The 17,346-nt window shown below is 40.8% G+C and overlaps 1 protein-coding gene across 1 annotated transcript; it reads left to right on the top strand.

Annotated features, from left to right (window-relative positions):
* Positions 1-293: 293 nt before the first annotated feature.
* Positions 294-7,158, top strand: AKIP1 (A-kinase interacting protein 1; the record flags this gene model as incomplete). Its single annotated transcript, XM_081329940.1, has 6 exons — positions 294-337; positions 3,219-3,368; positions 4,453-4,530; positions 5,614-5,727; positions 6,078-6,215; positions 7,012-7,158. The coding sequence occupies exons 2-6, from the start codon at positions 3,234-3,236 to the stop codon at positions 7,156-7,158; spliced, it is 612 nt and encodes a 203-aa protein (XP_081186066.1). The 5' UTR covers positions 294-337; positions 3,219-3,233.
* Between the last annotated feature and the right edge of the window lie 10,188 nt (positions 7,159-17,346).

The following is a 17,346-nucleotide window of genomic DNA, read 5'->3' as shown; positions in this document are numbered from 1 at the left end:
GCTTCCTCGAATGAAACCCTAAGGCTTTTCTGTTTGTTCCTGGAGGAACGTTTCTCCGCTCCCTCCCTGCCTTTTGGAGGATGGCAACGAAGCCGCAGGAACACGTGCTCACTACGAAGTGAACGAGCAAGGATGCATGACTTCCGCCTAAATATGCACAGAATAGCAGAAGGTGCACTGTAAATGCGAGGATATCGTATTAGTCTCTAACCAGAGAATTGCAAAGTGCATCCGCGTTGTCCGGCTGGGCCATTACTTCGCTCGGCCTGGCCAAACCAATTCAAGAAATCAGCCCTAGACACGTGGCTTCCTAAGTATCTTCTACCATACACAATAGGTAAGTCCCGTCTCTGCATTCCAGCCCGAAGCCCCTCTGACATAAAACAGTAGCACTGGATGATCCTCGCCTTCTCTTGCCACGTCAATCACGCGGGCCAATCCCCTGAATTCAAAGAAAGGAGAATTGCTCCCCGACACAGTTTAGAGCAGGGGTCTTCAAACTTGGCCCTTTTATGACTTGTGGACTTCAACTCCCAGAATTCCTCAGCCAGCAAAGCTGGCTGAGGAATTCTGGGAGTTGAAGTCCACAAGTCATAAAAGGGCCAAGTTTGAAGACCCCTGGTTTAGAGCAGCCCGGCTTCCGAAAGGAAGAAAGCGGGCCGGGACGCAACGAATGGCTGTTCCGCGAAGTGACCGCCCCTCCCTCCCTCCCTCCCTCCCTGGGCCAGGCTATGAGAAGCAATGGGTTTCCTTAGAATTTTTGAGAAAAATTAGCCGTTTCCCTGGTGACGTCATATAGTTCTTATTCCATAGCGGTCATTTGAATGGCCAAGCAAGCATTTCCTGTGAAAAGTGGCTTTGTGGAGGAGATAAAGCGTTCTGTCCCTCGTTTCCGTTCCTTTGCTTTTGCTGCACTTCACAGCTCCTGCCTAGCGGTGCTGACTCAGTGGAGCCTATAGGCGGTAGGTTCTTCAGGCTGCCAGCAGATGGCGAATGTGTGCCTTTTGAGCGAAGGTCGTTTAATAAGGTCTAATCCACCTTAGTGTCCTTTGAGTAGATTACAATTAACCAACAGTAATTACTTTGGGGGTGGGAAATTGCTTATCTGGACCCTCTACAATGAAGAAAGCAGTTCCTCCTTTAGGAGAAGTTTGCCAATTAATTTGATTCTTACCCATAATTGTCTTTCCGTATCTTACATTGTAACATGTTGTATGCTGGGTTTCCCAGAGAGGTTGACTCTTAGGATAGGTTTACATATTGTCAGTTTTTTATAATGGTAAGAACTAGCTGCATTCTTTTTCTAGTTAATCGGCATTCTTGTAAAGTTCCAAAAGTTGCATTATAACATCTGCATGTAACTGTCTAAACATATGAGCTCCTAAAGGCAGGGCTTTTTTGTCATAGAACGCTCAGAACGGAGTTCCGGCACCTTTTTTGGATGGAACCTTGTAGGGTAGGCAAGGCAGGTTGTATGACGTGTGAGTTCCGGCACCTTTTTCTTTTACAAAAAAAGCACTGCCTAAAGGTAAAGGTAAAGGTTCTCCCACACATGCGTGCTAGTCGTTTCCAACTCTAGGGGCCGGTGCTCATCTCTGTTTCAAAGCCGAAGAGCCAGCGCTTGTCCGAGGATGTCTCCGTGGCCATGTGGCCGGCATGACTAGACGCCAAAGGCGCACGGAACGCTGTTATCTTCCCCGTAGTGGTCCCTATTTTTCTACTTGCATTTTTACGTGCTTTCGAACTGCTAGGTTGGCAGAAGCTGGGACGAGTAACAGGCACTCACTCTGTTACACGGCACTCGGGATTCGACCCGCCAAACTGCCGACCTTCTGATCGACAAGCTCAGCGTCCTAACCCACTGAGCCACCGCGTCCCTTATGAGCTCCTACCCTGTCCTATATTTGTAGGACTTAGTCACTTTTCAAAATAACAGGTGCAAGTCTTGGATGTCTGAAATAAGGAGACAGTTTCAGTGTTTCTTTTGAGAAATTCAGCTGTACTCATAACAGAGATGCTCTGTAACTCTTTCAATTCTAGCAGTGTAATGCGTTGGTAACACATAATAGTATTCCAAAGGTCAAAACTGGTAGCAAAAGATTCTCCTCCAGAAGATATAATGTGGAAAAAAGTGTAACATGTTACATATCTGAAAAAAGTATTCTTCTGATTTTAATGGGGATGCTTCCAAGCAAAATGTACTTCGGGTCAAAACCTAAAGCAAATGTTTAAACTAGAGTGTATTTCAAATTTGATTAACAGTTAACTCTGTCCCTTTTTAGGCCTGATTCAGATGTACCAACTAAGCCATAGGTTATTTCAGCTGTGGCTTACTGAATAAATCATGGTTGACTTATGCAGTACTAAAGTATAAATCACAATTTACCAACCACTGTTGGCTGGCAGTAATGTATCATACATGATGCAGTGATAAAATGCAAACTGTATTATATTTTCATCATCAAAAAAGGACAAAGACAATAGAAACAGCAGCTTGGTGTTCTGATCCTGTCTGGATAGAGTATTAATTACACCTAATTAACTAGGGCTCAGTTTAGAGGTCATAAATAGTATTAAACTGTGGTTAATTGAAAATGGACTCCCATGGGGCTGTGTCTTTGAATCACAGCTGGTTTATATCAAGTAGCAAAAGTACAAAGTAGCCTTAAACTGGCTATGATTAATAGCTCTCTTCCTCCTTGTCCCTTTGGCTGATTTGCTTAGCAGTGGGGAGAGGCCAAGTGGCAGATTCAACTTTTCTTTCTTGCTGGTGTGGTTCTCCCTTCCTATGCAGGGGGGAAAAGGTGAGCAAACAGGAATGGTGAAGAAAAGTTGTGTAAACCAGCAGGCCTCGGCAAGTGCCAAACCAGGTCATTTTTGCACCAACATTTTTAGAATCATAGTGAATTTTGTGTGTCTGAAGTATAAGAAAAGTGAGCTTTTCTCCTTGCCTTGATAGCTTTGTGATCTTTTGTAAAGGGAAGTACTTGTATTGAGAGAAGGCTGGCTTGAGCAGAGAGTTTGAAGATGGGAAATGAAAGAGTGGGAAATCTATCCTTGCAAGTGAGGTTAAATAACATTTGTACTGGAAAACTGGTGGAGGGAGAGACGGAGTCAAAGAGTTGGCTAGCTAGGCAATGCAGTTCTCCCTTGTCTCCTCGTCTTTTCTCCAGCACTGCTGTTCTTGACTGACTGAGCAACTTTGCTGGCTTTTTAAGGCTTAAATTCAAGGAATGGCATTCCAGGCACTAAATGTGAACCATCGCATGCAGCGTACAGCAACACTTTCTCAGCAAGTTCTGGAGCGAGCAAAAAAACGGAAATTGTACTGGTACCTGCCTTCTCATCATCAAAGCAGGACCTTTCGGGTAAGAGTTGGTTAGTTTTAACCAATAAGCCTTGTGCCAGGATTCCAGTTCTTTGCCCTGCAGGCAAGGTTTATGTTTGCTTGTTTGACAGCCCACCTTTATTATTTTTATAAACAACTCAAAGCAGCAAGCACATCTAATAGTCCATCCTCCTCCTATTTTCTCCACAGCAGCAGTTCTGTGAGGTTGAGTTGGGCTTGGAGAAAGTAACTAACTCAAAATCACCCAGCTGGTTTGAATGCCTAAAGCAGGACTAGAACTCACAGTCTCCTGGTTTCTAGTCTGGTGCCTTAACCACCAGACCAAATTGGATCTTTTCTTATATAAAGAAAGAAAATGGTATGTCTCAGAGTGAGCAATGTTAGTAGTTTGTTTTGGTTTAAAAAGTGTCACGAGAAGCAGCTAAAACATTTCAATGATAGAAATGAATACTGTTTCTGATTTAAAATATTTTGTGTGAATTTTTACATTTGCCTCAAGAGTTAGGGGTATACTATGGGTGCATAGGATACCTTTTCATTTTTTAACTAGGTTTGGGGGACACCATAAGAATTGATTTCAGCCATATGTGGAACTGATAGATGCCTGATGCATCACACTACAGACTGTTCCTGACTCCCAGATGTACTCATTAAATTAAAGATTATCAGTAGGAATACCATTCAAGACTACCGTTAGATTCATTGCAAAAGGATTTGGGCTATTTTCTTTCTAAGTGTTGTTGCTATTCTAAATATCTCAGAGATTCGTCCATACAGGAGACATTCTCATGGACTCTCTGAATTTTGTGCTATCTGCTACTTTCCATGCAGTCCCTCTTCTCAGTAAATAATCACATCATTCTGGCCATGTAGCTAAGGACGGGGTTTAGAGGAGGCAGAAAACTTGAATAAAACAGACATATGCTTAGCATATCAATTATCTGTATGTAAACCTATATATTAATGATGGGCCAGGTATAAAGCCATATGTAATTGGTCTCATATTTTGGAAGGCTGTTTCTATATCATCACATGTTACTTTTTCTTTTCATCATGTGCCTCTGCATGTACTTTTCATAGTAACATTTTGTTTTTGACAACAGGGAGAGGCTGCTGTTTCTCTTGAAGCTGCTTTTGCTGCAGTTGCTGAACACTTGGCTTGTATCTCTGCAGTGTGTGAGGTAATCAGTTCTATAAAGAGGCAAAATGCAATTCTGACATAAAGGGGTTCTTCTATGATCTTTCTGTGGGCTACATTTAGGCTGGGCCTTTTCTCGGTGAAAGGCTGAGACCCAGGAGAGGCCCTTGAAATAGGGAAGGCAAAAGTTGTTTTTACTTATTTCACCTCTAGCTTCTGCAGCATTTTCCATCTTGTCCCAAACATTCTTCAACCCTTCAGAGCAGATCTCTGAATTACTATATGCTGAAAAGACTGATGACTTGACTGATCCCTTTGAGAATCTAGTATGAGCAACCCAGTAACATGTACAATTACTTAATCAGAATATTATGTTAAAACTATCACTTGTGGAATAACACAATCCCTTTTTTCTTGATGCCAAACTTTTGTTTCATTTGTGTACACTTCTACTAGTTGTACTAGAAAATCCATTGCTTGGAAGAAAGTGCAGGATATAAATATATTTTATTTTACATCATATATTATTTCATGTTAAACACAAGAGCCAAGAACTCGTCTTTAATTTTGGTTATCCTATTCACTTCGCCTTCAGAAAAGTTGAGCAAATACATACAGTTTCAGGCTCTTTATTTTTAAGGCCATCAATGTACAGTAGCTGGTTTTAGTTGCATTTCCTACCAGTTCCATTATTCCAGCATTTTGAACTACATATATGTGTATTCAGTATTAATATATATGCAGTCCAGAGACAGTGGATCATTGTTCCCATTTCAGGAAGAACAATCCAGTTCCAAAGAGTAGAATGCAAGCATCTTGTTACAGGATGAATGTAGCTTTCAGCTTAGAGTCACTTTGGCAAGATGGGCAGCATATAAATTTGGTAAATAAATAAACAAGATTCTTTTTCATCTGCTCTTCTGAAGGCAGAATGTGGAAGCAGAGCATTTTGCAAGGAGACTGTTGCTCATCAGGTCCCAATAGGACAAGTCTGGCTTTGAGCATTAAAATAACAACATGGATTTAAAGGGAGGGGTGAATGAGGAGGGTTGCTTTGTACTTTAAATTGTTTCATGTACACAAAGTGGGTTTAGTAATCCCTTTTTCATCAACAACTTTCCTCCAGAATTACTACTGTTCAGTACCACCATTTCAGTTTGAGGAGAATGAAATTGAACATATTTTTCGCTATCACAGCAGGGAAGCATCTAAAAACTTGCTAAGAGCATTTGAAGATGAGGTAAGTGTCCTGAATGTTGCTTTCCTTAAAGGCACAATTTTGTTTTCAAGGGCAATGAAACCTTCCATGCATTCTCTTTAGCCAGGATTTTAAAAACTAGAATTGGGTGAATGAGCCATTGGGCCTTCCATCATATGATGCCACATTTTTTCTTTCTAGAAATTATGAAGGAGGTCGGGGAGATATTGTTGTGTGCATTGTTTTTGTAAAGTTCTTGATGGCTGTCCTTGATACCTTCTGGCATTTACTCCTGCAAAGTGTTGTTTATGATTTGGGCAAGATGATGGCTGATTATATAGCCTGAACGTAGTCACTTCCAGACTTGAAAACCTATAATGTGTTCTCTCTAGGAAAAGAAAAATGCTCCAACAGTGGAAAAGCAAAATATTCCAGTAGTGGAAAAGCAAAATATTCCAGTAGTGGAAAAGCCTGAATGTCACAAAACCGAACCAACTGCTTTAGTTCCAGCTCAGCCATCTGTATCAGAAGCAAGTATCAAGTTGCATTAGATTATGTGATAGGGCTGGGGAATCTGTGGCCATCTGGATATTGCTGAATCATATTTCCTAATGTTCCTTGCACTTAGGCATGTGGACTAGAGTCATAGAATTATAGGACTATAGAAGGAAGCCTGGAGGTCAACCCTCTGCCCAAGGCAGGAGTCCTTATAGCATTCCAGACAAGCGATTGTCCAATCTTTTTTTGAAAACCTCCAGTGATGAAGCACCCACTCATCCCAGTGACTAGAATCACTGAGAGCTAGATTGTTAAGGCTAGTGAATTTTGCACTTTCTGAATAGTTCATTACCAGTTTATATTTGTTGATAAAGTTGCAGGTACATTAGTTTTCATTTGCACACAGACAAAACACACACATTGAGACAAATTTTCAAAATCAAGAGCAGAGACGGAGCAAATCTTGTGTTGCTTGAACAAAGGTCTACTTGCAAGGTATTGAATATCATGCTATAAAACATACAGATTGAAAGATTTATTGAAAAAAACATGTAATCTTTATGGGTACCCCAGTGACACAGCGGATTGGGATATAACATACTAGCTTTGGGACTGAAAGCTCAACAGTGCTAGGAAAATTACTGCCTTAATCTCTGATGAACTGTTACAAAATATATTTCAGCTCAGATACATTGATCAATAAATTCTTTTTCACGCAATGCTACTAAACTTAATTCATTTCTTTGTTAGGAATAATATCCTCCTGATACAGAAGTTTGTTCTTGTGTTTTAAAATTGAAGGGTTATCTTGGTTGTTGTTCATTGCAGGAAATCCTCATTGAAGTGTCACCTGGCTCATACATAATCAACACATCTTCATATGATGACACAATCAAAGAAGCACACCTAGTAAATGTTCAGCCAGGGGAAAGTGTACATCTGGTTTTTCATTTACCTCCTAATGATGACAATTAAAATCAATTTCAGTGTCTAAAGTGTCATCTTTTCATACCTAAGATATTTATCCTTTTGTTGAATATTCTGCTCTGCTTTACTTTTTAACTGTTATAGCTTGAACTTGATTAACATTTGCTGCAGTTTGAATCATGAATGTATTTTTTTACTTTTGCACTATGTGATTCTTTTTACCTAATAAATTGTGAGAATGATTATTGCATTCTTATGAACACTTGATTCTGCACTGTGTTTTGTTCGCCTAAAATTCCGGCACTTTTGGACTAGAGTAGGGAAAAGTAATTTTATTTTGCTTCTTTGTAGTTAGAACAAACAGTACATTCTGGGTAAAGGGAAATGACTAAATCCATTATACTCATCAGCATCTAATGTTTAGTACAAAGCCTTTTGGCTAGGAGCATAATGGATCTGATTCCCTTTTATTCTTTTTTTGTGGCATGACTAGTCTCCAACTTAAAAAAAACAGTTTCTTCAAAATTACTTTACCCTGGTGCTGTTCAGGAGTTCAGTAGTATGGCAACAAGAACTTACGAAATAGCTAAGAGAATCTTGTGAACAGTGCTATTGTTTAGTGACATCTTGAACTCCTGAAAAAAAAGGGGGGGGGTAGCAATTCTATACATAATTAACCTCCCCATGATGAGCTAGTAATTCCATGGCACAAGACTTTCTTCATCGAAAGATGCCTTTGACGAGACTCTTCCATGGTTTCAAATATAGCACTGTGGTTGTACAGAATTGGTGGAAATCCATCTGTGGATGAAATGGCTTTGTTGTCAGCTCTTTCTTTTCTGCAGCTGCTACTGACAACGTTGGCTCCTATAGATTAATATTATAACAATTATAGACAGAAGGGTTGAAATAGAAACTTGAGTCTACAAAATGTCACAAATCCACAAGCAGAGCACCCAGGATCCATGAAGAGGACTTGGACAGATGAGCCCTGCAAATCATAATGTGATTTGTCACTTAGCATAATGCATGAACCCAGTCAAATTACTAGTTCTGTTATGAGTATTATAATGACTAGAAAGGGTAGTTATCCACCCCCAATGAATCTGCTTTAGCTGGATTGGTAATTAACATGAAATAAAATTAGACTGTCAGTAACATTGTTTCCTTGACAGCATTCTCTTAGAAATACTTGGCTTTTGCTTGTTAGTTGACTAACAACTATTTTCAATGAAATCATGAAAAATGAAAAATTGGTTTAATATCAAGCTCTTAGAAGCAACTTTGGCAGAACTGCAAGAGTGAACTGTTTATACCAAAGAACTAATTATCACGTACTACACAAAAAAGTTAGCATACTGAATGCATCCCAGAATATGTAGGAGCTTGGACTGACTGACAGCATGATAATATATAACAACCTAGTACTGACCTGATTTAATATGTCTCTGGATGCTTGTAGGAAATTTGTTGGCATTTGTTCCCTTTGTGTATTTTGCATGTATAACACGTAAGGGGAAAACTGACCTCTCTATTATCACAGCTGCCAGCTGAGACATTGCACTGTTGCAAACCTTACGTAGGGTTTGGCTTTGAGATCCTTTTCCCATTGCAATGAAAATCAACTTTGATTTGAAGTGGGTTCTATGGAGCTCCTTCCAAACTTAGCCAAGGGAGCAGAAGCAGCTTTTACAAAGATAAATATGCCATGGCTGGAATGCTATCTTCCAATTGTGAACAGAGAGATGGTAAGCCCTCAGCAAAGAGATTTAAAGGACATGTATGGATGACATTGTGTTCAACTCACCTCTGACCCACCCAGAAGGCAGTCTGCGCTTGACTTTTAAGAGGCCATTTTGTAGCTTTTCCCAGGGCAAGCCATGCTATCTGGTCTGACTCAAGTGCATCCTACCAAGGTAAATTGAAGTGGTGGCATTACTGGTATTGGCCACCTGGGGCTCTACGCCTTGCCCCAGGCCCTGCCTCTTGTTTTTTCAGGGCCATCCAGTTTTATCAGTAGAAATTTTCAGACTTTCCTTCTTCTCTTTTCAAATCAAGAGTGGCGGAAAAAGAAGGTCAACTTAATTCTGGTTTCTCTCAGAGAGCAAAGGAAGAAGGACAAAAGTGGCTTTTCAGCCAGGGGCCCTGCAGTAACTTTAATCTTTCCTCCCCACAGCACAGGTGCCTTCCTTTCCTTTCTTCCCCCACTCCAGTGCCTAACCTGTGGGAGAACTACAGGAACCAAATTCACTGGGGAATGGCTTTACCATGGGTTTCTGTAGCCAGTCCCCTCACGGTAAAGCTTTCTACAGGTTTATTACTGGGATGCTGCCTGAAGAGCTGTTTTCACCCTCTCCCTACCAGTGATGCCCTATGCACGGTCACCCATGCCCTTGTCACCTCTCGCCTGGATTACTGCAATGCTCTCTACATGGGGCTGCCCTTGAAGTGCGCCCGGAGGCTTCAACTGGTGCAAAATGCGGCCACGCGGGTGCTTATGGGAGTATCTCGATACTCCCATGTTACACCACTCCTGCGTGAGCTGCATTGGCTTCCGGTTGCCCTCCGGGTGCGATTCAAGGTGCTGATAATCACCTTTAAAGCCCTACATGGCTTAGGCCCGGGGTACTTGCGAGACCACCTGCTGCCAATGTCAACCTCCCATCGCCCGGTTCGCTCCCACAGAGTCGGCCTCCTCAGGGTGCCGTCGGCCAGGCAATGCCGGCTGGCGACCCCCAGGGGGAGAGCCTTCTCTGTGGGCACACCGACCCTCTGGAACGAACTGCCCCCGAAGCTGCGGATGGCCCCTGACCTTCAGTCCTTCCGCCGTGACCTAAAGACCTGATTATTCCAACAAACGGGCCTGGACTGATCATGGTTTTTAAATTTGGTTTTTTATTGGTTTAAATTGTTCTTATTTCTTATATTGTTTAATCCTCTTTTAATTTTTGTATTTATACCTTTTAACTTTTTATTGTTGTGAGCCGTCCTGAGTCCTCAGGGAGAAGGGCGGCATATAAATTTAATAAACCTAAACCTAAATGGGGCATGTGGCTCTTTTTAATGCCAGGAGAACTAGTGCAAAGAAGACTCACTTTGCTGCCTGTCCTCCACTTCTCTTATTAACCGTGATTGGCAGAAGACATCTGCAGTAGGGGAGGGGGGAGAAGGACTCCATGGGATTGGAGAACTGGCAGCAGAAGCCCCATGGATCTTCTTGTAGTAGCTAGCACCAGAGGCAAGGTTCCCCCTCCCAATTCTCTCTTCCCTTCGCTTATGGCTGAGATGAAATTCCTATTCTGCTTTATTGAGTAGGAGTTGAAAGTGCAGTCAGCACACTTCTTAGGGTGGCATGGTTTTTGCCAGCTCCTGCACAAAATGTCACCACTTTACAGCTGCCATGTAGCCCTCCGTCATCATAAAAAATTCTTTGTCTTTTTCCTGTTGAAATACTCATAAATTAGATGTTATGCATGGCTAATTACTCTTTATCATCCAAATAAGTTATTCCTTAAAACTAGCCAAACTAGTATAAGTGGCTATTGCCCTTTCCTCAAATATGAAATTAGATATGAAAGTGTCTATAATGGAGTACTTCACTTCTATTAACACTATAATATTCATAAATGTCTCTGCTTTGCAGGCCAAGTCAGGAGAATCTTCAATCTTTGAGATGTTACTTTATGGCACTTCCAAGCATCCTCAGCTAGCATGATCTACAGTAAGTTGCAGCAAGCAACATCTATAGGTGTGAGCAATGTCTTCTTCTTTTTTTGCCCCATATGGTATAAGTATAAAGACAAAGAACAAATTTAATATACTAAATCTGGGCGAAATTGCAGTGAGCCATCATTAGTTAATACACACTCACTTGAGATAGTGACTGGGTTTTACACACAATGCTAAGAAATCATGGCTAAGTCACAATAGTTTGATTTAAACAACACACTAAGCCAGAGATATTTGAATAACCCATTGTGGCCTGATTGTCACCCTGTATGTGAAACCAACAGGTTCTAGATATCTTTTGGAAATCAATCAAGGGAGATCTTGTGTACCTTGGCTTTTATAAACAAAGGTGGGTTGGCTTCTCTTCCAGTACTTCCACTCTGGTCTTCTCGTTTCCTGTAAGGTGGGATTTTTAAAAAGACTAGAATCTGTGTTCACTGCTTGATCTATCGTTGTACTCTTGGTGCCGCTTTTTTCCCTTTCACAATGAGACTCTGAGGAGGATGAGGAAGAGCTGGATAGCACAGCAGCATGTTCTGCTTCGGGAGAGGCTTCTATTGCTAAGAATGGTGTTGTAGGCTTACTTGTGAATTTTTTTCTTAAATCTCCAGAGGTTAATTCTGCTAAAGAGGGCCGTGTCCAACAGCAACTGTATTTAGAGCAGCAGCGGCAACAGCAGGAGACACATTGCCTGTGTCCAAGCAATGAGCATGTGTGATGGAAACCACTAAAGCAAGGATGGATAAAACAGCAACGTGTATGCCAACACCTCTGGAAATCACCCAAAGCACAAGTTGGAATACTTTCATGTGAACAATTGTAGTAACCAAGCCTGTGAACCTGCCCCTCCAACTGCTTCCTGCTTGTGTAGGGCAAGTGGATCCTCTCTACAATTCTCTCCCACTGTGCTGGAGAAATCCACAAAGCGAGACCTAATGGAACTTTGGCTTTCTTGCCATTCCAAAAGCTGACTGTAATTTCCTCATCTTCTTTTTCTGTTGAAAAGAATATAGAATGTTTGTTTAAAAATGCCAAGCCTGTGTTCTTAACAATTGACTTTATTACCTTACTGAGATTTTTTTCATTCTTGACTATTCCATCTCATTTGTGAGAAAGGATTTGAGCAGGGTTCTTTTTAAGCAGAGGGGGAGGAAAAAACCTCTCGTTTAATATGATGCTCATGTGTCAGCAGTCACAAGGTAGTCACAAGGTAGCTAAAGGATGTGTATCCTGTTTTCACAGAACAAGAACTTCTCCATCTGTGGCCTCCTTGGCTTCATATCCCATGGTAAGGAATCAACGAAGTCTTTCATGGGTTTTTCACATCAAGGATAGGCTGCCTTGGGGACTGCAGAATGATGAAAAATATCCCAAACTCCAGCACTGTCCATTATTTTACAAAAATAAAATAAAATCTAAATCCCCATCTCAAAATATGTTAAAATATGCCAAGAAAAAAATAGAAGAACATACGCATTTTTTTTTCAAATAGAAAAAAAACCTGGGAAATCAAAAGAAAGATTTCAATCTGAACCTAATTCGCTTAAATTGTACTTGCAGAATACGCTAAGGCAAAAGGCCCTATTAAGAACATTAATCTGTGTCGGTTACAAAATCTGATTTCTGCAAATACTGCAATCCCAAACTGGCAGCTATTTCAATTTCAGCAGACACAGTGAGCCTCATACCTTCGTTAAAATGCAATATGTAGTGTGGGGGGAGAGAAATGAGAATGCATATGCTCAGTACCAGAGCCTTTTGGCTTAGTCACCATCTTTAATTACACTTTATGCCCACTCACACAAAGAGCTGCTTCCATATTCTCTCTAGGTGGTATTTTGTGAAGAGCATGTACCACAACACAACTTTCCACCAGATGCTGTCTTAACAAAACATACCAAGAAAAAAACAACAACTTTCAAGGGGTGTTATACTGTTGTACATATTTGGATCAGTTCATTTTTGTTGTTGTTGGTTTTTTGTTCAAACATAACATTTTTCAAGTTTTCCCATTTCACAGCAAATAATGCCTAGATGGAACCAAAAAGCTCTCTCCCTCTTTCTAGAGCAGAGATTCAGAACTATTTAAAAGGCTAAACAATATGCATAGTTCTATTATTTTTACTTCTCTCTGCCCGTGCCTTTGGCTGCAGAAAACTGCTCCCACGTAATGCATAGTCTACTATACAAAGTTGTTCTCATGTGCACCCAACTCAAAAGAAAATGTGTAGGGAAAAGAATTCAGACCCGGGTCGATAGAGATGCTCTGAACCAGCCAGGCAGCCTCGTCTCTCCCAAAAAACCCTGAGCAACTGCCCACTGAACTTTTATTCACCTCCTTTTTCTGAATACCAAATACAACATTACATAAACCCCATCAATCTCAAAAAAATAGGATACATAGTGATAATTGGATACGTAGTGAGAACTTCTCAGGTGCCTATGAGATCATTACAAAAACAAGATACTAAAAGATATATGTGAAAGCTCTATCATAGCGTTTCCCAAACCTCCCACATGCCATCCTGTGCGAACCAGGAGAGTGTGCTCATCACTGTAATTCACGTAGAGGCAGATAAGAAACCAGGAGAGTGTGCTCATCACTGTAATTCACGTAGAGGCCGATAAGAAACGTTTGGGAAAGCTGAAGTTTGGGAGGCCAAAAACTGGCCGTTCCCACAAAAATGTAAAAGTGTAAGAGTTGGGAATAGGGAAAGGGAAGGGATTGGTGTGTATAAGGGTATGTGTGTTGCTGACAAGTCTTCAAGAGAAGCAGATTACTCAAAACAAGACAGCTGGCTGTGATACACAGTAGACAGTAACGAAACACGGATGATTGCACCACGGCTGGTCCAGGGCCTTAGATCCAACACCAGATGAAGTTGGAAAAGAACAGGGAATATGGGATATTGCAAACAAGAATGCTATGGACATGGATCCCTAGCTGCATTAATCTGCTTATTTCTATGGAAGATAAAAAAACATTGCATGGAAACTGAGGAACCTGTTTCAACAAAAAGCCCTGAACTCTCAAATTTCTCTTGTATTGCAAATTTGTAATAAAAGGCTTAGACATAGGTGATTTATCAGCGTATATAGGGTTTTTTTTCTTATAACCAGAACAGCTGAAATAAGGAGAGGTACAGTTGCCTATAGTGGCTAAGATTGGCCTTCTGATCTATTATCTGCTGAGGAATATGAAGTATTTTTTTCTTCTTTAGGTTACAGAAAAGCCAAGGCTGAATCTTGTCCAACATCTCAGAAAGCAAATTGAGGAAAGATTTCCAAATCGGACCTCCAGGCTCCTAGGAAAAAAAGGGAGGCACTTGCAGGAGCAATTTATATCTCAGAATGAGTGTCCAGAGAAAGATAAGAAATTCTCAGCAGCAAAACCTTCTCAAAAACAAATATTACAGCACCGAGTCACGAGGAAATATGCTGCCACAAAACTAGAGGAAGTCACAAGGAAGGGATTTATAAAGAATGAATTCTGCAAGCCAACATTAAAGTATTGCAAGGTAAATAATTTGCAGGCTAAATTCAAAATTAAAACAAGATCTACATAGTGGGACAGTGGGAATCTTCTTGTGTTTTTTTAAAAAAAGCCTTAGTTGTGTTTCATAGATAAATATTGTAAAGTTGCAATTTGCCAAAGATGGAACACATTCAGGATTGTCAAGGAACAATTCATTTAACTTGTACAGTATAAGCTACAAAACAGGGACTGTTATGATTTGCATGCCAAAAGCTTACTCTCTTCACAGTCTGAAAATAATATTATAAATATAAAAACAGAGACAATGTAAGATGTAACATTCTTTATGCTCAGAATGGAACATCAAAGTAGCACCATAGAATGACAGGAAAATATACTGCAAAGGAATATTTTCAGTAAAACTATAAAGGGCTGTGATAGTGCAGATTTGACCATAATTGCTAACTAAATTTCAAAGCTGATGGACAACTTAGCAAAAGGTGTGAATGTTCACACTTGCTACTCTGAATTCAAATGTATTGACTTCAATAAAGCAAATGCAATTAAACCCTCTCATTTATTATCCATGGGGGGGAAAAACCACCCACAAGGCAACCTCCACAGTGACCTTTGTGAGCTATTTCTTGTAAATATGCATAGAAGAATTGATTCTGCCACAGAAACAGGCAAATTACCTAGTGTGATGTAGTTTAATAAGAGACAAAAACCAAGTGTTATTAGGATGTTGGAAATCAATTTAGACTTCCCAGCAGGAAAAGAAATAGTGCAGCAGCCTCAACAAGAGGAAGCTGTGATCCGTGACAGGAAAAGGGTACCTGCGTCAGAAGGAATATAGATGTTGAGTCAGGGGTAAGATTTTCAGAAGGTCCAAAGAGATGCCACTCAAAAGACTTTCTCTTCAAGCCAAGGAGGAGGACACCCAAACCCTCCTCAAAGCAGGACACTGAGAAAATGTCAGATGCTGAAGCACAAACATAGCTTCTAACCATAAGAGAAAAAACTTATGTGACATGATAGTTGTCATGAACAGATACATACACCTGTGAGAAGAGGATTGGAAGATCAATCTCATTGCACTGTCTTAGTTTCAGTAGATGCAATAGTTGTAGTGAGTGTAGATTCCTTTCTTTGACATGTCTACTTCAGTAAAACTGATACACTCATGGCTGGTTCAGCTCCAGTTCCTGTTCTTCCCTCCCCCCCCCAAAAAAATCTTTTCTTCCTTCTGTGGTAGGTATTGTTCCATGTTCCATGTGGCCTAATGAACTACAGCATATGGACTTTCATTCTTTGGCTGGATCCAAAGGAAGCTAGATCAGGTTTTTAAACTTTCTATTTCAATGCAAATTCTAATAAAGATTTCCTTCTTTTTAAAAAGAGAAGCACCAGCCTATTTTTATTTCCCTTGGCAAACATAGCATAAAGCTACTCCCCAAGTCTCTGTGTGTGTACATATACATGTACATATACATATACGTGTGTGTGTGTGTGTGTGTTTAATGACCTTATAATCCCTTTCATCAGGATGAAGTTAGGGTGACTGAATGGAGCTGAGCATTTACTGGCTGGATGCCCTTCCTGATGGCTACATGGAGCTCAGATCAAATATTTTCTCTTTGGGCCCAGAGAGAGAACTATCTGCCACTACCTAGGATTGAACTCACAGCCTCCTGATTGTGAGGCAAGAGCTCCACCTCTAGGCCACCATGCCACTCAGGAAGCTACTCCCCAAGTATATGGCAAGATAATTTCGATTTTACCTCGCAGAGGATCTCTGGTCTCCATGCCCTGGAGGACTGTTCCTGGGCCATACCTCTTCTGCTCTGGTTCCCAGGGGGCCATCACTTTATCACCAGGCAGAATAGAATGTCTCATTCTATTCACACATTCAAGGATATCACTGCTGGCTGCTTTTTGCCAGGAAGGTGTGTCTTGCCCCACTGCAAACTGTACCAGAAATGATCTTTGCTCAGCTTCCTATCAGAAAGAAAAAATATGTTTTTAAAAACAGCACAAATAATTGGAAATTGTTCCTATTCATTACTTAGAACCATCCCAACTTAATTCTGGATTTGTCTTTGAGTGTTTGACTTATATATCAGGCAAAGCTAATATGGGTCTCTGTTTTCCTTTTAGTAACCATTACATTTTACTTCATACGTGAAACTCATTCATAGTTTCCTTTGTCATGCAATTTTCTTCCATATTTTACAACTGCTTTTACTTTCCTGAGTTATTTGGAGGAAAAAACAAACAGAGGCAGTCTTTTCAAATGATTTCAAAAAATAAATACCAAAAGTAGATATAAGACACATTTTGAACAAAGTTAAAAGACGACATAGCTAGAGGGATCCAATATGAACAAATGAGTTTGTTCCTGTCACTTTGGTATTAAATCATGTATTTGAGTCTAAGTATCATTTTGGGACGCGGTGGCTCAGTGGGTTAGGACGCTGAGCTTGTCGATCAGAAGGTCAGCAGTTTGGCAGGTCGAATTCCGAGTGAGCGCCTGTTACTCGTCCCAGCTTCTGCCAACCTAGCAATTCGAAAGCACGTAAAAATGCAAGTAGAAAAATAGGGACCACTACGGTGGGAAGGTAACAGCGTTCCGTGCGCCTTTGGCGTCTAGTCATGCCGGCCACATGACCACGGAGACGTCCTCGGACAAACACTGGCTCTTCGGCTTTGAAACGGAGATGAGCACCGGCCCCTAGAGTTGGAAATGACTAGCACACATGTGTGGGGGAACCTTTACCTTTACCTTTTATCATTTTGTGTAACAATGTGTGGGAATGACATTGAGGGACAAGGGGCAGAGATGCTACCTAGGGAGTGATCAGACAACAGAGGGAGGAACCCCTGGTAGTTTAATGGTCAGAGAAAGAAACTTAGAAAAGGCCATCCCTAATTGATCAAGATGTTAAAAGTGACTGTGGGAGATTTGTATTTTCAGACTTGCATGATTCTGTTAATTTGCCTTACAATAAAGTCAAATTGGCTTATCTGGTCAT

Source organism: Vipera berus (genome assembly GCF_964194415.1).
Source record: "Vipera berus genome assembly, chromosome: 1".
Lineage (NCBI taxonomy): Eukaryota > Metazoa > Chordata > Lepidosauria > Squamata > Viperidae > Vipera > Vipera berus.
This window is presented reverse-complemented; position numbering and strand designations above follow the sequence as displayed.